Source organism: Aotus nancymaae, unplaced genomic scaffold (genome assembly GCF_030222135.1).
Source record: "Aotus nancymaae isolate 86718 unplaced genomic scaffold, 86718_ANA_hifiasm-v0.15.2.pri h1tg000032l_0, whole genome shotgun sequence".
NCBI classification, from domain to species: Eukaryota; Metazoa; Chordata; class Mammalia; order Primates; family Aotidae; genus Aotus; species Aotus nancymaae.
The window spans coordinates 20,800,491-20,820,935 of NW_026988445.1; the positions used below are offsets into that span (position 1 = coordinate 20,800,491).

The following is a 20,445-nucleotide window of genomic DNA, read 5'->3' on the forward strand; positions in this document are numbered from 1 at the left end:
AAAAATAAAGTTTTCAGCTACATCTAAGTAAATTAATTATCAGAACTACTTCGATAGCTTTTTGCATACATGTGTGCATGTATAACTGTCACAGGAGATATTTAAATTTAAGTCAACTGGAAGGCATCTATTTGGAAGGGTTGGATAAATAGAAATAATAAAAACAGTACTGACTGTAGTCATAAATAATCAGTAAGTTTGGTCTTACTCTGCAAATTCCAAAAATCCTACTTCTTGTTAGGCAATTTTTTTTTTTTGAGACAGCATCTCACTTTGTCACCAGGCGCCAGGCTGGAGTGCAGTGGTGCGATCTCGGCTCACTGCAACCTCCGCCTCCTTGGTTCAAGCAATTCTCCTGCCTCGACCTCCCGAGTAGCTGGGACTATAGGCGCATGCCACCACGCCCAGCTAATTTTTGTATTTTTTTTTTTTTTTTTTTTTTTGAGACGGAGTTTCGCTCTCATTACCCAGGCTGGAGTGCAATGGCGCGATCTCGGCTCACCGCAACCTCCGCCTCCCGGGTTCAGGCAATTCTCCTGCCTCAGCCTCCTGAGTAGCTGGGATTACAGGCACGCGCCACCATGCCCAGCTAATTTTTTGTATTAGTAGAGACGGGGTTTCACCATGTTGACCAGGATGGTCTCGATCTCTTGACCTAGTGATTCACCCGCCTCGGCCTCCCAAAGTGCTGGGATTACAGGCTTGAGCCACCGCGCCCGGCTAATTTTTGTATTTTTTAATAGAGATGGGGTTTCACCATGTTGGCCAGGATGGTCTTGATCTCTTGACCTCATGATCTGCCTGCTTTGGCCTCCCAAAGTGCTGGGATTACAGGTATGAGCCACCACGCCTGGCCCTTATTAGTCAATTTAAAATATATGTGATACGTCAGGCAATTATCACAGTATAAATAAGCAACTAAAGTCACTTCAAATAATGTTTGAAAAACTCTTCCTGTACAGCATTGATAAAAGATAAGTGTATCAAACACAGTTCTGAACCACCTTCCATGTACCATTCCCTATCACATTTACATCTTCACAACTACTCTGTGGTTGTGGCATTATCTCCACTTTACAGATTAAGAAACTGAGGCCCAAAGGGATTAAGCAATTCACTTAAGGTCACAGAAAGTGGCAGATCCAAGAATCAAGCCCGGTTTAGTGATTCCAAAGTCAGTCCTCTTTCCACTCCCCAGCAGCTGTCTAATCAGTGCCATAACAGTTATTTTCAAATGATTTCTTTTCTTTCATTTATGTATTTCTTTTTTTTGAGACAGTCATCCAGTCACCCAGGCTGCTGTACAGTGGAATGGATATGGTTTATTGCAGTCTTGACCTCCTTTGCTCAAGGGATCCTCCGGTTTCAGCCTCCTGAGTAGCTGGGACCACAGGCACACACCACCAGGCTTGGCTAATTTTTTGTAGAGAGGGGGTCTCATCATGTTACCCAGGCTGGTCTTGAACTCTTGACATCAAGCAATCCTCCCACCACAGCTTCCCAAAGTGCTGGAATTACAGGCATGAGCCCCTGTGCCCAGTCTTGAAATAAATTTTCTAATTATCATAAATGAATTAGGATACATTAAATAAAGCAGTTAATATGGCAGAGAATATCAGTGCTACTTTAATAATATAAAACCCTATTTTAAAAGATCATCAAAATTCTTTGTATTTTTTAGAGCTGTGGTTTTCAAATTTTACTGACTACACAACCCCATCAGTTAAAAAAATTTGTACACACAGCCATTTACTTATAAATTATATGCATATATTGTGGTGAATCTATATATTCAGTACTAATAAAGATTGTATTTTCTTATTTTCAGATAAATAGAAATTCTAAGCCTGGGCAACACAGCAAAACCCTGTCTCTACTAAAGATACAAAAATTAGCTGGGTGTGGTGGTGTGCACCTGCAATCCCAGCTACTTGGGAGGCTGAGGCATGAGAATTGCTTGAGCCTGGGAGGCAGAGGTTGCAGTGACCTGAGATTGTGCCACTGCACTCCAGCCTGGGCAACAGAGCGAGACCCTGTCTCAAAAAAAAACTAAACTTCTATTTTCTTCCTACACTCTAGCAGATCATTTGGATGCCCACATTAGAGTTCCTAGAAACTCTTTATACTCAGTAGATGCCCAGTAAAATGGGACTAAAGCAACGTGATGACTCATACCTCATTAGAGACATGAGCAGGAGGGGAAAAAAGGGAGAATACAGTTTTTTGTCATGGGCTAGGCAAGCATTAACCGGAGAGTCTAGACTACAACATAATGGATAACAATACCATTTTTTAAAAGATATTCAGTAAATAAAAGATATCCATATTAGAAACCTCTTTATTAAAAGCAGTATGTGAAGCACATTATAATATAGCATTTTTAGATATTTTCTTATCTAAAACAAATGTGCCTTGAGCTTCAAGTTATGTGGACACAGGAAATCCCGTTACTTTACAGTGCTATTAACCAAACCTTCTACCACAGCCACAGTGTCATATGAGTAATGCTTATCATAACCTTCAGGTACTGAAATAACCATAACTGCCCTTTGGATCATTGAAAAGATAAGATTAGGTTCAATGTTAACTTAGTTATATACACATTTAAAAAATTCATAACCTAGGGGTATTACATATATGAAAATGTTCTATTAATAAAAAACTACTTCTTTACTTTTAATAAATAACAGCACTTAAGATAATAAAAGTATGGTTAATTTAAAAGTGAAGGGCTTCTTTTTGTTTCATTTTGATTTTCAATTGTAATTTGTTGAAGGAATACCGAATCATCACGTGATATAACATTCTATAAGATTTATGATCCCTTTAAGACTCCAGTGAAAGCCAAAGGACGTTTTCCCCCGAACACAATTCATACATAAAATTTGCTTACAATGTTAACTGAATTCATAGAGATCCTAAGAAAGAAGCCCCTGTTTTATAATACAGACCTGAATATATTGTCCAATTTATTTAAAAAGCTGTTTGAAACCCAACTTTATAAAATGGCAGGCTCTTTAAAATAATGTTAAGTACCTTCCACCTTCTAGGACCTATTCTAAATACATTACATGTTATCAACTTATTTCACCCTTATGTCAATCCCCATGAGGAAGATTCTTTCATCCCAAGTTTACAGGTGATAAAACTGAGGCAGAGGAGGTTACACAGCTAGGAAATGGCAGAGCTTGGATTTAGAGCCATGGAGCCTGCTTATAAAAGTGAGGTGTTATTTAATTACACAGTTTTAACAAACCTTAAAATGCCAGAAGTCTTAATCAGCATATTTAAGACTTAGAAGTTTAAGCTCCCTTAGAAACACAGCTGAACATAATAGGAAGTACTAATAAACACAGAGTTATAAATTTATCAACTTCCTAAAATTGGTTCCCTAGTGACACACAGAGAACCTAATTAGGATCAGCTTTCTTTGTTGTTTTTTTCTTCTTTGGTTTTGAGACAGCGTCTTGCTCTGTCCCTTAGGCTGGAGTGCAGCAGTGTGAGCAGATCATAGCTTACTGCAGCTTCAAACTGCTAGGCTCAAGCAGTCCTCCTACCTCAGCCTCCTAAGCAGCTGGAACTACAGGCATGAGCAACCAACCTTTGCTAATTTTTTTTTTTTGCAGACATGGGGACTTAATATGTTGCCCAGGCTGGCTTGGGCTCCTCCTCCTGCACTGGTGTCCCAAAGTGCTGGAGCAGCCTTCTTTATCCTCACCAGAATTTTTACAAACTTTTAATTTTAAGGCATAAATAATGTTACTTGTGTTTTAAATTTTTTTACTATTTGTTTCTTTTACAGAAATAAACTAGACAATAATTCTAAGAGAAAGTTGATTCACAATATTTGTTTCTTCAAGGTTATTATAAATTAACTGGTAAAATCAGCAGTTTTCCAAAAGTTCAAAATTTGGTAATTCAGGATTTATCTTAGCATAAGGAACTTACAAATATATATGAATCACACTGAAAAATAAAGTCTCCTGGATCCTGAAGTTTCAATTCTGTAAAGAATCTCTACAGATACCCCAAGTCAATCTGTCAAAAATGATGAAACAGGCCAGGTGCAGTGGCTCACACCTGTAAATCTCAGCACTTTGGGAGGCTGAGGAGGGTGGATCACAAGACCTGACTATCTCCCTAGCTGACTCCAGTGAGGTCAGGAGTTCAAGACCAGCCTGGCCAAGATGGTGAAAGCCCATCTCTACCAAAAATACGAAAATTAGCCAGGTGTGGTGGCAGATGCCTGTAATCCCAGCTACTCGGGAGGCTTAGGCAGGAGAATCGCTTGAACCCAGGAGGAAGAGGTTGCAGTGAGCCAAGATGGTGCCAGTGCATGCTAGCCTACGTGACAGAGCAAGACTCCATCTTAAAAAAAAAAAAAAAAGATGAAAACATAAATTTGGATGAAAGGCATTTTAGTCTGTTAAAAACAGACTCCAGGGAATGGTGGCTCATGCCTGCAATCCCAGTGCTTTGGGATGCTGAGGCTGGTGGATCCTTTGAGGGCAGGAGTTCAAGATCAGCCCAGGCAAGACAGCGAGACCCTATCTCTACAAATATTTAAAAATTAGCCATGTGTTGTGGCACGCGCCTGTAGTCCTAGCAGGGTGGTGAGGCAGGAGGATCACTTGAGCCCAGGAGTTTGAGGTTACAGTGAGCCATGACTGTGCCACTGCACGCCAGCCTAGGTGACAGAGCAAGACCCTGTCTTTAAAAAACATAAGTAAATAAAATAAAATAATAACAAAACAGACTCCATACCATCAAGCTTAGCAACTTTTACTGAACATCAAGCTTGTGTATGGCAGTGGAGGGAAAAGGTGACTTACCTGGGTTTGTGATGTTGAGTAGTTTACAGGAATAAGGATCCTCCCTGTCTTCCACAGGCACTTCACAGCCATGAGCACCTATTATGAACTTCACAAGCACACTGAGAGATGTGTTGGCATTAACATCAGTTACTGATCTTCACCTTGCACATGCACGTTTCCTCACGCCCATTTCAGAGCTTTTACTTTTGAGACACAAGTGTTTATGACGATTAATTCTCTACCTTTATTCATCTAGTCTAGCAAAATGGGGGAACAAGCAAACTAAAAGTTGCTAACTGCCAAGTTACTTATGCATGAATCCTTTATTGCAATGGTATATTAAAGCAAGTATGAATACGTCTGGCCTCGCTACCAGCATGTTCGTATCATTTAAAAGCAAACTATGGTCAAGTCAGCTTCTCATGCCCATACCTAAAAACATATCTGTACCTAAAATTTTCCTTTTTTGCCTTCTTCTATTTCAGAAGGTGTTCCTTTTGCTCAAGATTAGGTCTTTCCACCCAAGAGGAAATCCCCTTCTCTCCTAGACTTTGGTTCACTGGTTACCTCTAAAACAAGTGGCTCCTTCCCTCTATATTATAAACATGATAAAGTCCTGACTCTAATTTCTCTTCACCTACCATCCTTCCTTGCCACCACACTTTACACTGAGGTCCTACAAAGAAATTAAAATTGCAGCCTCTTGTTTCTTACTTCCCACTTATTTTATAAAACAGGAGTTTTAGCTTTAACATCACCACTTCCACTGAGATTACCACTAACGTAACCAATGAGCTGCTGCTAAAAATCAATAGATATTCTTCAACTCTTACCCTCCTGGCTTCTCCATGGCTCAAAACTGCCCATCTCCCTAAAATGCTCTCTTCCCTTCCTTCAGTGGCCTGCTCAGTCATCTTCACTGGTTCTTCCTCCTCAGCTTGTCCACTGAGAGTGGTATTAGTCCAGGGCTCTGCTCTTGGGTCTCTTCTCAATCTACTCATTTTTTTTTTTTTACTTCCTTTCCCTAGACAGTACTATTTATTCCCAAGGCTTCAACTAGCATGAGAATGATTCTTCAATTAGTAACTCTACTTTTTTCTTTTTTTTTTTTTTTTGAGATAGAGTCTCGCTCTGTCACCCAGGCTGGAGTGCAGTGGCACAATCTCAGCTCTCTGCTGCCTCCGTCTTCCAGGTTCAACCAATTCTGCCTCAGCCTCCTGAGTAGCTGGGATTGCAGGCATGTGCCACCACATCTGGCTAATTTTTAAATTTTTAGTAGAGATGGGGTGTCACCACGTTGGCCAGGCTGGTCTCAAACTCCTGGCCTCAAGCGATCTGCCTGCCTCGGCCTCCCAAAGTGCTGGGATTACAGGTGTGAACCACTGTGCCCGGCCCTGAATTAGTAACTCTAGTTTAGGCCCATGTTCTAAGTAAAGGACCTGTAAATTCACTGGACATCTTCACCTAGATGGCCCACAGACAGCTGTTTGCTGAAGCCTACTGGCTTCTTTTTTTTTTTTGAGATCTTGTTACCCAGGCTGGAGTGCAATGGCGCGATCTCGGCTCACCGCAACCTCCGCCTCCTGGGTTCAGGCAATTCTCCTGCCTCAGCCTCCTGAATAGCTGGGATTAAAGGCACGTGCCACCGTGCCCAGCTAATTTTTTGTATTTTTAGTAGAGACGGGGTTTCACCGTGTTGACCAGGATGGTCTCGATCTCTTGACCTCGTGATCCACCCGCCTTGGCCTCCCAAAGTGCTGGGATTACAGGCATGAGCCACCGCACCTGGTCTGCCTGCTGGCTTCTGAGAGCCAACTGTCAACTTTTCAGAAATTTTGTGAGATGGTTATTAAACATAGCCTTTATTTAAAATTAAATATATATTAAAAACAAAGAAAATACTCAATCACTTATTGTTTTACTCCATTTTGCTATTATCTATGATCTTGAGGTCATTTATATTTCCTACATCTATCTACATGGTGGAAATAGTATATATGGCATGCTACTGCTTATCTTTCCCCCACTCTGTGCTCTGTGATGTCACATTAGTTCCTTGAATTGGCTATGGTGGGAATATTCACACCATAGAAACTGGTAAATAATACAGATAAGGGTTTGGTTTATTGTTTTGTTGGTTGGCTAGACTTAAGAGAGTATAGAGAAAATGTTGATAATGCAAATTAAGCTTAATGTGATGTGCCTATCTATAGCTATTACATAGTGAGTAGTACGAAAATAAGTCAAGGAAATACGATTCCAGTGTTCAAAGACTATTACCTGATACAGCATAGAAGTCACTGACTTTATTGACTAAGCATAAAGCTGACATATCTTAGTTGTCACTTTAGTCTTCACTGTTTACTTGAAAGAAAGACTTTTGCCAGAACTACACTCTTTTGTTAACTGTAACCACAAGTTGGTCATAGATAGGAGAGTCTGTCAATTACATGCTGTATATCCTTTATGTCAATAAAATGTATAATAAACATGTATATACATATAAGCATCCTTTTTCTCAGAGAGCCAGTTAGTAAATCTTTATCAGTATACCATTGCCTGCAGGAACTTCAAAGTCAACAAACCCACAACTGAGCTTCTTTCCCATGAATCCTGCTCTTCTCATGCAGTATTTTTGTTTTGATTGATGATTCCACTATTCTCCAAGTCAGAACACTAGCAATCTTCCTAGCCTCCTCCTCCATTTTCTATATTCAAGGTCACCTCTGCAGATCAGCCCCTCAGCAGTCCTTGCCTCAACAGGTCTCACCCTTCCACTCAACCCTCTGCATGCCGGTTCTACATGATCTGCTCACTGTCTGCCTCTCACAGTCAAATGCTTCCCTCCTCTTCTCCTCTCTTTATTTACACTATTACACCTATTTCCTTCTACTAAATGTCAAGCCCCTCCCAAACACTCAGGCTATACTGTATTTATCTTTGTATTCTACCACACATACTACACTATCTGCTTACAGAAGTACTTAGCGTTGAGTTTGGCTCCTTTGGAGAAATCCAAGAATGGAAAATATGCCATAACCACAGAAATACACTTTCTGTTACTAATAACCAATTAAGGCAGAATACCTTCCATAGACAACTAGCATTTGGAATAAAAATATAAACAGAAATGAATAAATCTGCTAACTAAATTATTGCAAGTATGTACCAAATTCGGTTTTTTAGCCATCTTACTAGATATTCTTACTAGATCCACAAAATTACTGTAACCCAGGAAGGTGTTTTTGCCTAATACCTATTTTTATAGAAATAGCCAATCATTTTCATAACACAAATCAAGCTTACCAGGTTTAAAGCAAGACTGTTATGATGGCAAATAAATTAGTGAATGTCCAAATATTAACTTTACTCATTACATTTAATTCTGAGTCATTCATTCAATAGCTGTTGAGTCCTTAGTCTGCACCAAGCTAGGTTTTAGGTATTGGGAATACCCCAGTGAAAAAACCTGAAGCCCCAGTGTTCATGAAACCTACATTCAAGTGGAGAAAGCTAAACAATTTGACAACTAAATACAGTACAGATGCCAGTTGGTGATAAGTGTTACAAAAAAAATTAAAGCCATCTAAAGGAAGACAGAAACAGGACAGGGGTGGGCTGACCTACTATTTAATATAGGGCTGTCTGCTAGAGTAACATCTAAGCAGAGACCTGAAGGAAGTGAGTGACAAGGACATTAGTGAGAAAGGAAGGAGCAAATGCAAAGGGCCTGAGGCAGGAGCACTTTTAGTGTATGAAAGTACAGTAAGGTGGCCAGTATAGGGAAAGTAGATGTAGATAAGGTCAAAGACCACAATAAAGACTTGTGGTTTCACTCTGAGCAAGAAAGGAGGTCAATGGAGGGGTATGAATAGAGAACTGACATAATTTCAGTAATTTTAAAAGGATCACTCTGACTGCTGTATGGAAAATAAAATGTAGGGGGTCAAAGGTAGAAGCAGTAAACTCAGAGTAGGGGGCTTCTGCAATAACCCAGGTGAGAAGTAGTGGTGGCCTATATCAGATGGTAGTGGTAACGGTGGTGAGAAGTCGGATTCTGGGTATGGTCTAAGTAGCATTAGAAGGTATGCTGATGGACTAGATGCAGTATATGAAAGGAAAAGTCAGGATAACACCAAGGGTTTTGGTCTGAGCAACTGGTGGAGGAGTCATTCTTTTCTAACAGGGAAAGGCTACACAAAGTACAGCTTTTGGACATGGTTCTGACAGTAGTAATGATTCTGAGGTCTTTCATTTGCTGTGTAATAGGCTGTATTATTATTGCAATCATGAACTAAGGAAACCTGTCTTGAAAAGGAATGAAAGCTGCTGTGAGTAAGCACTACCAGTGACAAGAATATTCACAACTAGACTGGGCTTAGTGGCTCACCCTTGTAATCCCAGCACTTTGGGAGGCCGAGGCAGGCGGATCCCCTGAGGTCAGGAGTTCGAGACCAGCCTGGCTAACATGGTGAAACCCTGTCTCTACTAAAAATATAAAAATTAGCTGGGCGAGGTGGCAGGTGCCTGTAATCCCAGCTACTTGGGAGGCTGAGGCAGGAGAATCGCTTGAACTCGGGAAGTGAAGGTTGCAGTGAGCCAAGATCGTGACACTACGTTCCAGCCTGAGTGACAGAACAAAACTCCATCTCAAAAAAAAAAAGAAAAAGAAAAAGAAAGAAAGAAAAGAAAATTCACAACTGCAATTTGCTTGTATAGCTACTCAGTCACAAATGTGCCAATGCAATTCAATCCTGAAAGGGCCTTCTCTGCTTATCACCTGAGTCTTCACATAAAAAGAAGTCAACTTTCCATGCATTTCTTCCCCTAGTTCCTCACCACAGAGTCTTCAGAGGCGGGTCTCGCTGGGAACAGACTAAGGCTTTGGACCCCTAACTAGTAACTGAGAGCTATTTAATGTCAGCATGAGATGGATTACCAAAGCTCAGTTCTGGAAGGGTAGTCAGAAAAAAGAGCATGGCATATTACACATACTGCAGATCATGTAAGTAAAAAATACTACAAAACTGAAAAAAATTAAATTTACCTCTGTGAAGTTAGTGAAAAGTATATTTAGACACGTGCAAGTGTCTAAGATGTTCTGGAATAGAACCTTTTAAGAATTGCTATTCTAAATTAAAGTAAGCAAACAACAAACCACACTGGGTATCTAAATACTACATATGTTAACCAATGAATATACTCTCTTCTTAAAATCTTGGTTAAATTTACTTTTGGCCCAAACTATATGGAAGAAAAGCAAATAAAACTGCCATTTCTCCCAGGAAGAGGCCACATAGCTGAATGAACATTTCTATTCAAAATAAGGTTTCTCAGAACTTTTTTTTTTTTTTTTAAAGTTAGGCAGGGTCTCACTCCCATCGTGCAGGCTGGAATGTAGTGGTACAATTACAGCTCACTGCAGCCTCAACTCCCCAGGCTCAAGCAATCCTTCCACCTCAGCCTCCTAGGCAGCTGGGACTACAGGCATGTACCACCATGCCTCGCTAGGTTTTTCAGAACCCTTATTTCAATAAACCAGGCAAAGTAACAACTCAGAAAACCTACCGTTGACTTAATGTGGGATGCTGCAGCAAATGCCTCAGCCACGTGTTTCTTATCACGTTTCGAAGTTCATGGTTATTGCGAGCTGACAACACGCCAACTACCACATCATAGTGACTAGATTTCCAGTGAGGAAATAAGGCCAACTGATCTAGGAATAAGAACAATAAATCAGAAATAAGTCATGTCTCAATTACTGTGAGTTCAATAGGTATCATAAGTTTATTACAAAATAAGCTTATGTTTGTAGGAAATTCAGATAAATACAATGAAAAAAAAATTTAAATCACATATAAACCCATTATCCAGAGATAACCACTAGTAACATTTTGGTGTAGAGTCTTTTTGTCTTTCATGTATATGTACATATTCATGCTCACATAAGTATATAAATTCTTCCAAACAAACAAGATGTTTGTGGTAAGAATCTGTTTCAAAACGCAATGTAGCATAAAAACATATAATAGTAGGCAGTAAGAGTCACTTAGGCCACAGTTAGAATCTGGGCTCTCTGTATATTAGCTATATGTTACTTAGCTTCTTGACTTCAGTTTCCTTAACTACAAAATGGTTATAATACTTCTCATGAAGCTGTTGTAAAAGTTAAATGAGATAACATGTATAAAGTTCTTGGCTTGATATTAGGCATATAGGAGGCATTTAATGGCAACTAAAAAAAAATTGCTTTGAAAAGCGAACTCCTACATTAATGTTAGTTACTACGTTTAGGGGATGAAGTTGAGGGACTTCCCTACTGGAAAGTAATGCAACCTTTATTTATGTCAATGAAATTTTCTATGGCCACTAAATCTTTTACTACTTACTAAATATTCTAAAGAATGAGGGGAAAGCAACATTTTTAGTAAGAAAATAAAGTAACAAGTCATTCTGAACGGCTTATTTTTTATTGTCATAAGGTCTAATGGGCAGGATTACATTTCCATCTAAAACTAGTCCTTAGCAGACAGAAGAGAAAGATATACTTTGCCCTTGTTTTTCATCACCAGTTTTAAGGCCTGAGAGCTACATGCTTATATATAGCTCTGATGAGGTATCCATTTCATCTCTTTCTCCAGTGGTGGGAACTGATCCAAAATGTTTCCAAAAATAAATTATTGAAGCCCAGAATCTTTACTACATTAAATGCAATGTTTTTATATACCAGGGGATCTAAGTATTCAGTCTAAAAGACAACAAAACCACGTTGATCTTTTTTTCAAAAGGCCCAAATAATAAAAACAGATCTTTCTACTAGGATAATTTTAATGATACTATAATACAGAAATTTTTCTGTACTTTATTTTCCACAATAAATATATTTCTTAAAATGTTCCATTCCAAATGGAATAGAGGTATTTATTATTTCACCCTATGATGAGTCTCGTACTAAAGTGAGTTCTTTTATAAAGACAGAATTTATTTTTAAATAAATTCAAATTTTCACGGAGTAAGCTTATTAATAGGCCATGTTTACTGAACACCTAATCTGTGAAACACACTACATATAGAATATAATTTAATGTTCACAAGCCTATGAAGTAGGTACTTGTTGAACAAATGAAACACACAGAGAATTCAGTAACTTGCCATAAGTCAAACAGCTTGGAAATGGCTGGGCTAAGATTTAATCCCAGGCAATCTAACTCCATTCTTTATCACTGTTCTATTCTATAGCTATACAGCTTAATATAGCTTATCTGAGTCTAAATTCTGATCTTTTTATCCATAATACAAGTGCAACTGAATTAGCAATAAGCAGATCACTGAACATGCTGGTTAACACATCAGTTTTTTTCAACTCATGGCCCAGAACATTTTTTCTCAGATACGTAACTGTATGATGTAAGTTGTACCTAGTGCTGGAACTCACTCTAAATGAGTGTCTGAATTTGGAGACTAATTTAAATGATTATGTAAAATTGACAATATGACTCCTCACCTTTTTCAGAGAGAAATATTAAGTACATTCTAGTGTCAGGAAGGAGGCAAAGGTAGTGGTGACCAGCCAGTTCTGACATTGATTCCACAGCCAACATTTTGTATTACCTTAGTAAAAAGTTATTTAAATCCCTGTGCTTCAGCTTCTTAGAGAAAACTGATACAACAAAAGTCTCTGGATATTCTATTTCATTTGTTTCAAAGTCTCATCTCAAAAGATTAAAAGCTGTAGAGCAAAAATCACATTTAATCTAAATGACTCATTTATCTGACATCATCAGAAAATAAGGATGCTGCACAAAAGCAAATTTTCAAAATATCTTAAACATCCCTTTTAATGTCAAACATTTACTACCTTATTTTTAATGGTTAATCAAAGAAAATCTTTTAGAAATAGATTACATAGAACATAATTTAATATTTTCTTGATTAAAGACTCAAAATCTTCATGAAAATTTCTCAAATCTAGGCTGGGTGAGGTGGCTCATGCCTGTAATCCCAGCACTTTGGGAGACCAAGTCAGGTAGATCACCTGAGGTTGGGAGTTCGAGACCAGCCTGACCAACATGGAGAAACCCCATCTCTACTAAAAATACAACATTAGCCAGGCGTGCTGGCACATGCCTGTAATCCCAGCTACTCAGGAGGCTGAGGCAGGAGAATTGCTGAAGCCGGGAGGCAGAGGTTGCGGTGAGCCAAGATCATGCCACTGCACTCCAGCCTGGGCAACAAGAGCAAAACTTTATCTCAAAAGAAAGAAAGAAAGAAAGAAAGAAATAGAAAAAAAAAAGAAAATTTCTCAAATCTACCCCTTTGTCATTAATTCTAGCTGCTGCTTAGTTAAGTCTGTTTTTTCACCTGGACCAGGACAAGGGCATTCTAACTGGCTTTTACCTGACTTCTCCATATTATTGTCAAACAAGATTTTTCTAAAAATAATAAATACAAAGATAAACATGTGGCATGTGAAAATCCCACAGATTATGGATGTAAACTACTTTTTGATCTTATTCTACCTCTCTGTTACTGTCAATCCTCCCTGCTTCTAATCCATGTCTAAGCTGCTTCTGTTCAACTGCTTTACTTTACATGCATTTCTCTTTTTCTTGCAGAAGGGAAGTAACACGGGATATTGTGGTCTTTTAGGGAACTACTTCCAGATATACCAAAGTCAAATTTCAGAAATACAGGTTTTTTTAACCACATACCATTAATGTAAATTAGTTCAATAGACTCCTGACTACTGTGTCACACAGTACAAAACCCGAAGTAGATGCATAATAAATACTTGGGTTAGAATGTTGCTCAAATTCCTAGCTCCCCTTACCAACCTGGCTCTAAACTCTTATCACCTGTTATATGCTACAAGAAGAGAGTGCCTAGTTGATTCTGGTGTCTAGAAACAGAAAAAAAGTGCTAAGAAGTAAACATGATACAGAAGGACATGATAATTCACAAAAGAAGAAAGGTAAATAGCAAACCTATGGAAAAAATGTCCACCTTCACTAGGAATCAAGTTTGAATCCGAGCAACGAGATACCAGTTTTCTCCTACATTTAAGCTGACATATGTCTTCTTAAATAACTAAATGATGGGTACTTCAAGGAAATGTTAGTGATTTCAAGAAAGTGTCTACTCTCTTTCATTGCTGGAAGGAATGTAATTTGGTACAGTCTTCTGCAGGGCAATTTGGCAACACATGTCAAATAATTTAGAATGGTATAACTTTGTCCAGCAATTCTAAGAACTCATTCTAAAGAAATAATCAATGATACACTCAAAGATTTTTATTAATCACAGTGTCACCTATTAATAGTGAAAGACTGCAAGCTACCTAAATGCATAAATAAGGAACTTGTTAAATAAATTATGGTGTAGCTGTATGACAGAATACCATGCAGCCATTAAAATTACATGTTAATTGCATCATTAAACATTATTCTATTAATATATTAAGATAAACATGCTATAGGAACTATGTACATACTAGATGGTTCCATTTATATAAAGTACAGAAGTAGTCAAATTTCTGCCACTGGTTACCATCCCTGCCAGCAACAGAACACAGCATGAAGGGGACTTCTGAAGCATTGATAGTTTTCTTTTTTAAAATTTGGGTGGTGATTAGTTGGGTGTTATCAATTTGTGAAAATATATCAAGCTGCACCAATTTTATTCTCTTGATTTAGTCATTCAAATGATAGAGCATCTCCTATACTCATTGTTCTAGATGGCACAGATACAGTAGTAAACAAAATCTTCATAATGTCAGGAATAAATCAAAATCCCAAGCAAGCTCCCTGATGGTAATGTAAGGACCAAGGGAACATTTTCCCTCTGAAGGTTCAGTGAAAATCACTAACAAGAGATTGATTAATAGGAGAAAAGGTATATAAATTTATTTGATCAGTTTTATATGACATGGAAGCCTTCAGAATGAAGACCCAAAGATAGAGGAGAAACTGCCCATTCCTATGCTTAGGTTCAACAAAGTATGGACAGCTATGTTGTAAGACTGGACAGAAAGGGTAAGAACTAATGTTAATAGACAGAGTGAGAAAACCCAGCAAGGCCTGTCTGTCTGGAGTCTTCTTGTCCTGAATTATATTCTTTCCTTCTGGGTATGGGATAGGACCCAGGTTCTTATAACCTGTAATCAAAGAAGGTAGACTAGGTAATTTTTATATAGAAAGGTGGTGGTGAGGGTAGTCAGAGTAATATTTTTACGTTTTATGGTTGGCTTTGGGGAAGAGGAATTTTAGTTTCTATGGCTAGCCTCACGCAAAGCCAGAGAGAGGACAGCAGCAGCAGGTTAGAGAGAGCTGCTTCTGAGGCCTTACTTTGGGGTATCGTCTTTTTCTGAGACCCTACATTAAGGACTGTTTATTTTCTTTAATATGTAATATGTCCTGAGAGTCTGGCAACCTGCCTTACTCTGCACTGAGAGCAGACATCCAAAAGTACATTAAAGTCTAAGGGAGGGCCCAGTGTGGTGGCTCAGGCCTATAATCCTAGCACTTCAGGAGGCTGAGGTAGGTGGATCGCTTGAGGTCAGAAATTCGAGACCAGCCTGGCCAACATGGCCAGTCTCTACTAATAATACAAAAATTAGCTGGGTGTGGTGGTGCACACTTGTAATCCCAGCTACTCGGGAGGCTGAGGCAGGAGAATGGCTTGAACCTGGAGGCAGAGGTTTCAGTTAGCCAAGATTTTGCCATTACACTCCAGCCTGGGCAACAGAGTAAAACCATGTCTCAAAATAAAAAAAAAAAAGAAGTCTGAGGAAGGCTGATATCAAAATTGATTGCTCAAAATAAGCCCAAGAGTCTTAAAAATCAAACCAAAATTCCACTCTCATATGCATGCTTTGGAAGAGATCAGTCACAAATTGATACAAATCTTGAAAATAAAGGCCAGGCGCCTTGGCTCCCACCTGTAATCCCAGTACTTTGGGCGGCAGAGGCAGGCAGATCACAAGGTCAGGAGATCAAGACCATCCTGGCTAACATGGTGAAACCCCGTCTCTGCTAAAATACAAAAAATTAGCCGGGTGTGGTGGTGCGTAGCTGTAGTCCCAGCTACTTGGGAGGCTGAGGCAGCCGAACCTGGGAGACAGAGGTTGCAGTAGGCCGAGATTATGCCACTGCACTCCAGCCTGGTGACAGGGTGATACTCCGTATCAAAAAAAAAAAAGGAAATCTATCACAGATCTAACAATAAGGACAATTATTATCATACACAATACCAAAGGCACCTCCCAAAACACCACACTAGCACAGGCATCAGCTGCCATCAGACTGCTGCTCCTGTCTAAAACTTATGGCGTGTTTACTAGGAAATGGGCACTGTTCTGCATGTTTCACTAATTGAATTGTCACAGTAAGTCTATGAGATCATCATTTTATAAATAAGGAAAGTGAAGCACAGAGACACGATTAGCATATAGGGATAATTTTGGAAGAAACTGCCCCAAACGAAATTACAAAGCAAGCTCAATTTGTTTTTTGATATTCTACTTGCCCTATGTCTGTTTCCATTAGACACCATGAGCAGCACCTTGAGAGCAGGGACTAGGCATCCAGCATAGAAGCTATGTTGAGTGACTATGTATCTGTTGAGTGACTATGCTGCTTTCTTTTGGTTTCTTTCTTTCCAGATACACTAGAAAGAGATGCCTTCTTTTGTCACACTGTTTTTCTAAATTAACCATTAAATAATTCCTACTTAGGGCATTACTCAAAACAAGTATTTTGTCATCAAGATATCCTATGTTTAGATTCCTCAGTCTGATGGTTATCTCCACCTTTGTTTTTCTCTGTCACTCTTAGGTGTGCTGGATTTCACTTCCTCTTTACTGGTTGCTTTCCCTCACTGGTTTAAGGGAAGCCATCACATTAAAAAAATTGCAGGCCGGGCGCGGTGGCTCACGTCTGTAATCCCAGCACTTTGGGAGGCCAAGGCAGGTGGATCACGAGGTCAAGAGATCGAGACCATCCTGGTCAACATGGTGAAACCCCGTCTCTACTAAAAATACAAAAAATCAGCTAGGCATGGTGGCGCGTGCCTGTAATCCCAGCTGCTCAGGAGGCTGAGGCAGGAGAATTGCCTGAACCCAGGAGGCGGAGGTTGCGGTGAGCCGAGATCGCGCCATTGCACTCCAGCCTGGGTAACAAGAGCGAAACTCCATCTCAAAAAAAAAAAAAAATTGCAGACTCAGGCTGGGCGCGCTGGCTCACGCCTGTAATCCCAGCACTTTGGGAGGCCGAGGCGGGTGGATCACGAGGTCAAGAGATCGAGACCATCCTGGTCAACATGGTGAAACCCTGTCTCTACTAAAAAAAAATACAAAAAATTAGCTGAGCATGGTGGTACATGCCTGCAATCCCAGCTACTCTGGAAGCTGAGGCAGGAGAATTGCCTGAACCCAGGAGGCGGAGGTTGCGGTGAGCCGAGATCGCGCCATTGCACTCCAGCCTGGGTAACAAGAGCGAAACTCCATCTCAAAAACAAACAAACAAAACAAAACAAAAACAAAAACAAAAATTGCAGATTCTGGTACTCACTCACTTCATTTAGGTCCCTCCTCAACTGTTATCTCTTCAGAATGGAAGGGACTTCCATGACCTATTTAAAAACCATCTCTTTAATCTCTTAACACTGCTTTATCTTTTTTCACCATACTTATCACCATCCGCTGTGATAGTTATAATTATTTCCTGATGCTCTGTCTTCTCTTCTAATTTGTAAACTACCTGAGGGCAGGGAGTTTAGCTTGATTACTGCTCTAATTCCACACCTACAACAGGAGCTGGCACACAGTAGGCTCTCAAATATTTGCTGAAGCAACTGCCAGCCAGAGAGCTTTTTTTTTTTTTTTTTAATATTCAGGGAAGGTAAATCTCTTTTAAAAAAAAAACTGCCATGACTTAATGAGACTGAAGACAGACAAAGCAAAAGAAGAAGAAAAAAAAAATTTTTTTAATATTAATTCAAGAAAAGAATACTTAGCAAAATCTTGGGTTTTTTCTCTCCTGTTAGGCTTAAAGTATAAGGGTTAAAATGTAAACACATGCAGCTATTTTAGTTTAAACATGGTAACAGCACAATGGTAAAGGAACTATAGGAAATGTTAGCATTTAAGATGCTTCCACGCTTTTAGTTTTGAAAGTACCAAAAGGAAAAAAAAGAAAGGTAGGACTCAGTTATGTTGAATGAATGAATGAATGAATGAATCTTTTTGAGTTCCACTGTTGTTGCCCAGGCTGGAGTGCAATGGCACGATCTCGGCTCACTGCAACCTCCGCCTTCCGGGTTCAAGTGATTCTCCTGCGTCAGCCTCCCGAGTAGCTGGATTACAGGTGTGCACCACCACACACAGCTCATTTTTGTATTTTTAGTAGAGACAGGGTTTTACCATGTTGGCCAGGCTGGTCTTGAACTCCTCACTTCAGGTGCTCCACCCACCAGGGCCTCCCAAAGTGCTGGGATTACAGGCGTGAGCCACTGCGTCTGGTGAGTCATGTTTAATTTAGATTATTAAAATATCCACCAGGGCACACGTTTACCAATGTAACAAACCTGTACATTCTGCACACGTATCCAGGAACTTAAAAAAAAACAAAACAAAACCTTATTATCTGACCAGATACACAGTACTCATTCAAAGCCAAATTCACATAACTAGTATTGATCTTCTTACCTACATTATTACCCTGTCCTTTTCTATAGTCTACTTCTTCATTTCCTAAATCTAGCCTGGTCTAACTGGATGGCAAATAAAGGTATCATCCTTCGTCTGCAGTAAGGGAGTAGGAAAAATTTGTCTCAAACTAAAAGACTGCCTAACAAGTCCACTAAGAATTCACTCTGAAGGCAGGGTTTTTGTTTTACTGAACCCTAAACAACCGTTAAGGTCATAAGTATACTAAAGACGCTCTGTAATAGATTCCAGCTGGGCTGACTCATATAACAAAAGAGAGAAACCTGTAACACACAAACAGATGTTACAAAGCAGTTTTAATATATGGCACTCTCTTCTCAGTTCACTTTACAAAAACCTAAAAAACAACACTGAACAAAACCCTGACCAGTTAACTGGTTAAGTATACTGTAACACCGTACTTTCATTAAATCACTTAAATACTGTTTAATTCTATTCAGGTCACACAAACCCTTTTCAAAGAGCTGGTGATCTAATAGGAAAAGACTGTTTGCAAAATAACCTCAATATAATTTCATATAACCGAGACTGTTTTGAGGATTGCTGAATACTTTCTACTTATAAGGCATAGAGTGCTGAACTGCAAATAATTCTAATTTTAAGAACTTTTGGATAAGAAAACAGCTGTTTTGGAGAGAGAGAAGGGGAAAAAATAAGTCCCAGTATAGTTACAAAATAACTATTATATTATCTTTAAAAGAGCTTTCTAGGTTTCTTTTATGTCCTAGGGCAAGTTAAGGAAGAAGACAAAATAGGGAAACCTAAAGTAGTGTTCAGGGTGGTGGAACCCATTAACGAAATAATCCACTGGGCACCCACTGCGAGTAAAGCATTCTATTAGGCTGTGACGCGAAACAAGAACAAAGGTTTCATTCCTGAGAGAGATGAAGTTTTAGAGCAAATGGACATGATCGTTAAAGAATTTGATATTTCCATATAAACGGCATCAGCAGGCTATGCGAACCAAACTCACAGGAACAACTCCATTCACGGCCATGCCCTATTTCATGTCTAGATTTGTTTAACCGACTTACATCACGATCCAAGAATACGAACTACAGTATATTCTTCCAGCAAAGTTATTCCTTAAAAGCAAAACCCAGCTACCTCTGAAAACACGCACACACATTATCCATGGCACTAAAACCCCAGAGTCTTGACCGAGAAAAGACCAACAACTTGGGGAGGAAGAAACCAACTTCAGAGCCCGAACTTCCAAAGCAGCAGGCGCTGGAGGCTGAAGGGCACACGAGGTTCCCCCCGCCGGGCAAGCGGGCGGCGTCGGACATCACCGACCAGGCCTGCGGACGGGCGAAGCACTTGCAGCTGCGGGTACCCGCTCTGCGGCCGTGACGGGAAACGGGGAGGTGAGAAGCCGCGGGGACACGAAAAGAGAAAAGCTCCCTCAAGTTTGCCCGATGTTAACGCTCCAAGGATGAAAAGAGCCGTTTGTTTCGTCTGGGGACCGTCGCGTTTGGCCCTTCCCCCCCTCCAGCAATTCCCAGCGGAGCTTCGCGGCACGGAGCCGGGCCTCTCGCCCCCAGCGGCCGCCGGCCCGCCTGGCCCCAGGAACTCACCTGCAGGGCCGGCCCCGGAGGCGCGGGCGGGCGGCGGGGAGCGCAGCCGCAGCCAGAGGTGCAGCGCGGCCCCGAGCACACACGGGCACAGCAGCACCAGCCAGTTTCGCATTGGCCGCCCCCGCCGCGAACCGGGCTCTCCCGCGTCCCGGCAGAGAAGGAGGGGACCTGCAAGTGCGGAGACTGAGGGGCGGCGGCGAACGCCCGCGCGACCACTCCGAGCACGCCCGCTCTCGCGCTCCGCGCCGTCTGGAGCTCCTCGCAGCTCCCGGCCCGCTCCTCCGGTTCCTCAGATCGCGGGCGGCAGCGGCGGCGGCTTGGCCGGCCGAAG

At 40.4% G+C, this 20,445-nt stretch overlaps 1 protein-coding gene across 1 annotated transcript in view; it reads right to left on the reverse strand.

Annotated features, from left to right (window-relative positions):
- B3GALNT2 (beta-1,3-N-acetylgalactosaminyltransferase 2) overlaps positions 1-20,226 on the reverse strand; it is a 61,658-nt gene extending 41,432 nt beyond the window's left edge. The window contains exons 1-3 of the mRNA XM_021677354.2: positions 20,115-20,226; positions 10,383-10,530; positions 4,833-4,933 (exon numbers count right to left, since the gene is read on the reverse strand). Coding sequence (XP_021533029.1) covers positions 4,833-4,933; positions 10,383-10,530; positions 20,115-20,226 — 361 coding nt within the window. The remainder of the gene's footprint in view (positions 1-4,832; positions 4,934-10,382; positions 10,531-20,114) is intronic.
- Between the last annotated feature and the right edge of the window lie 219 nt (positions 20,227-20,445).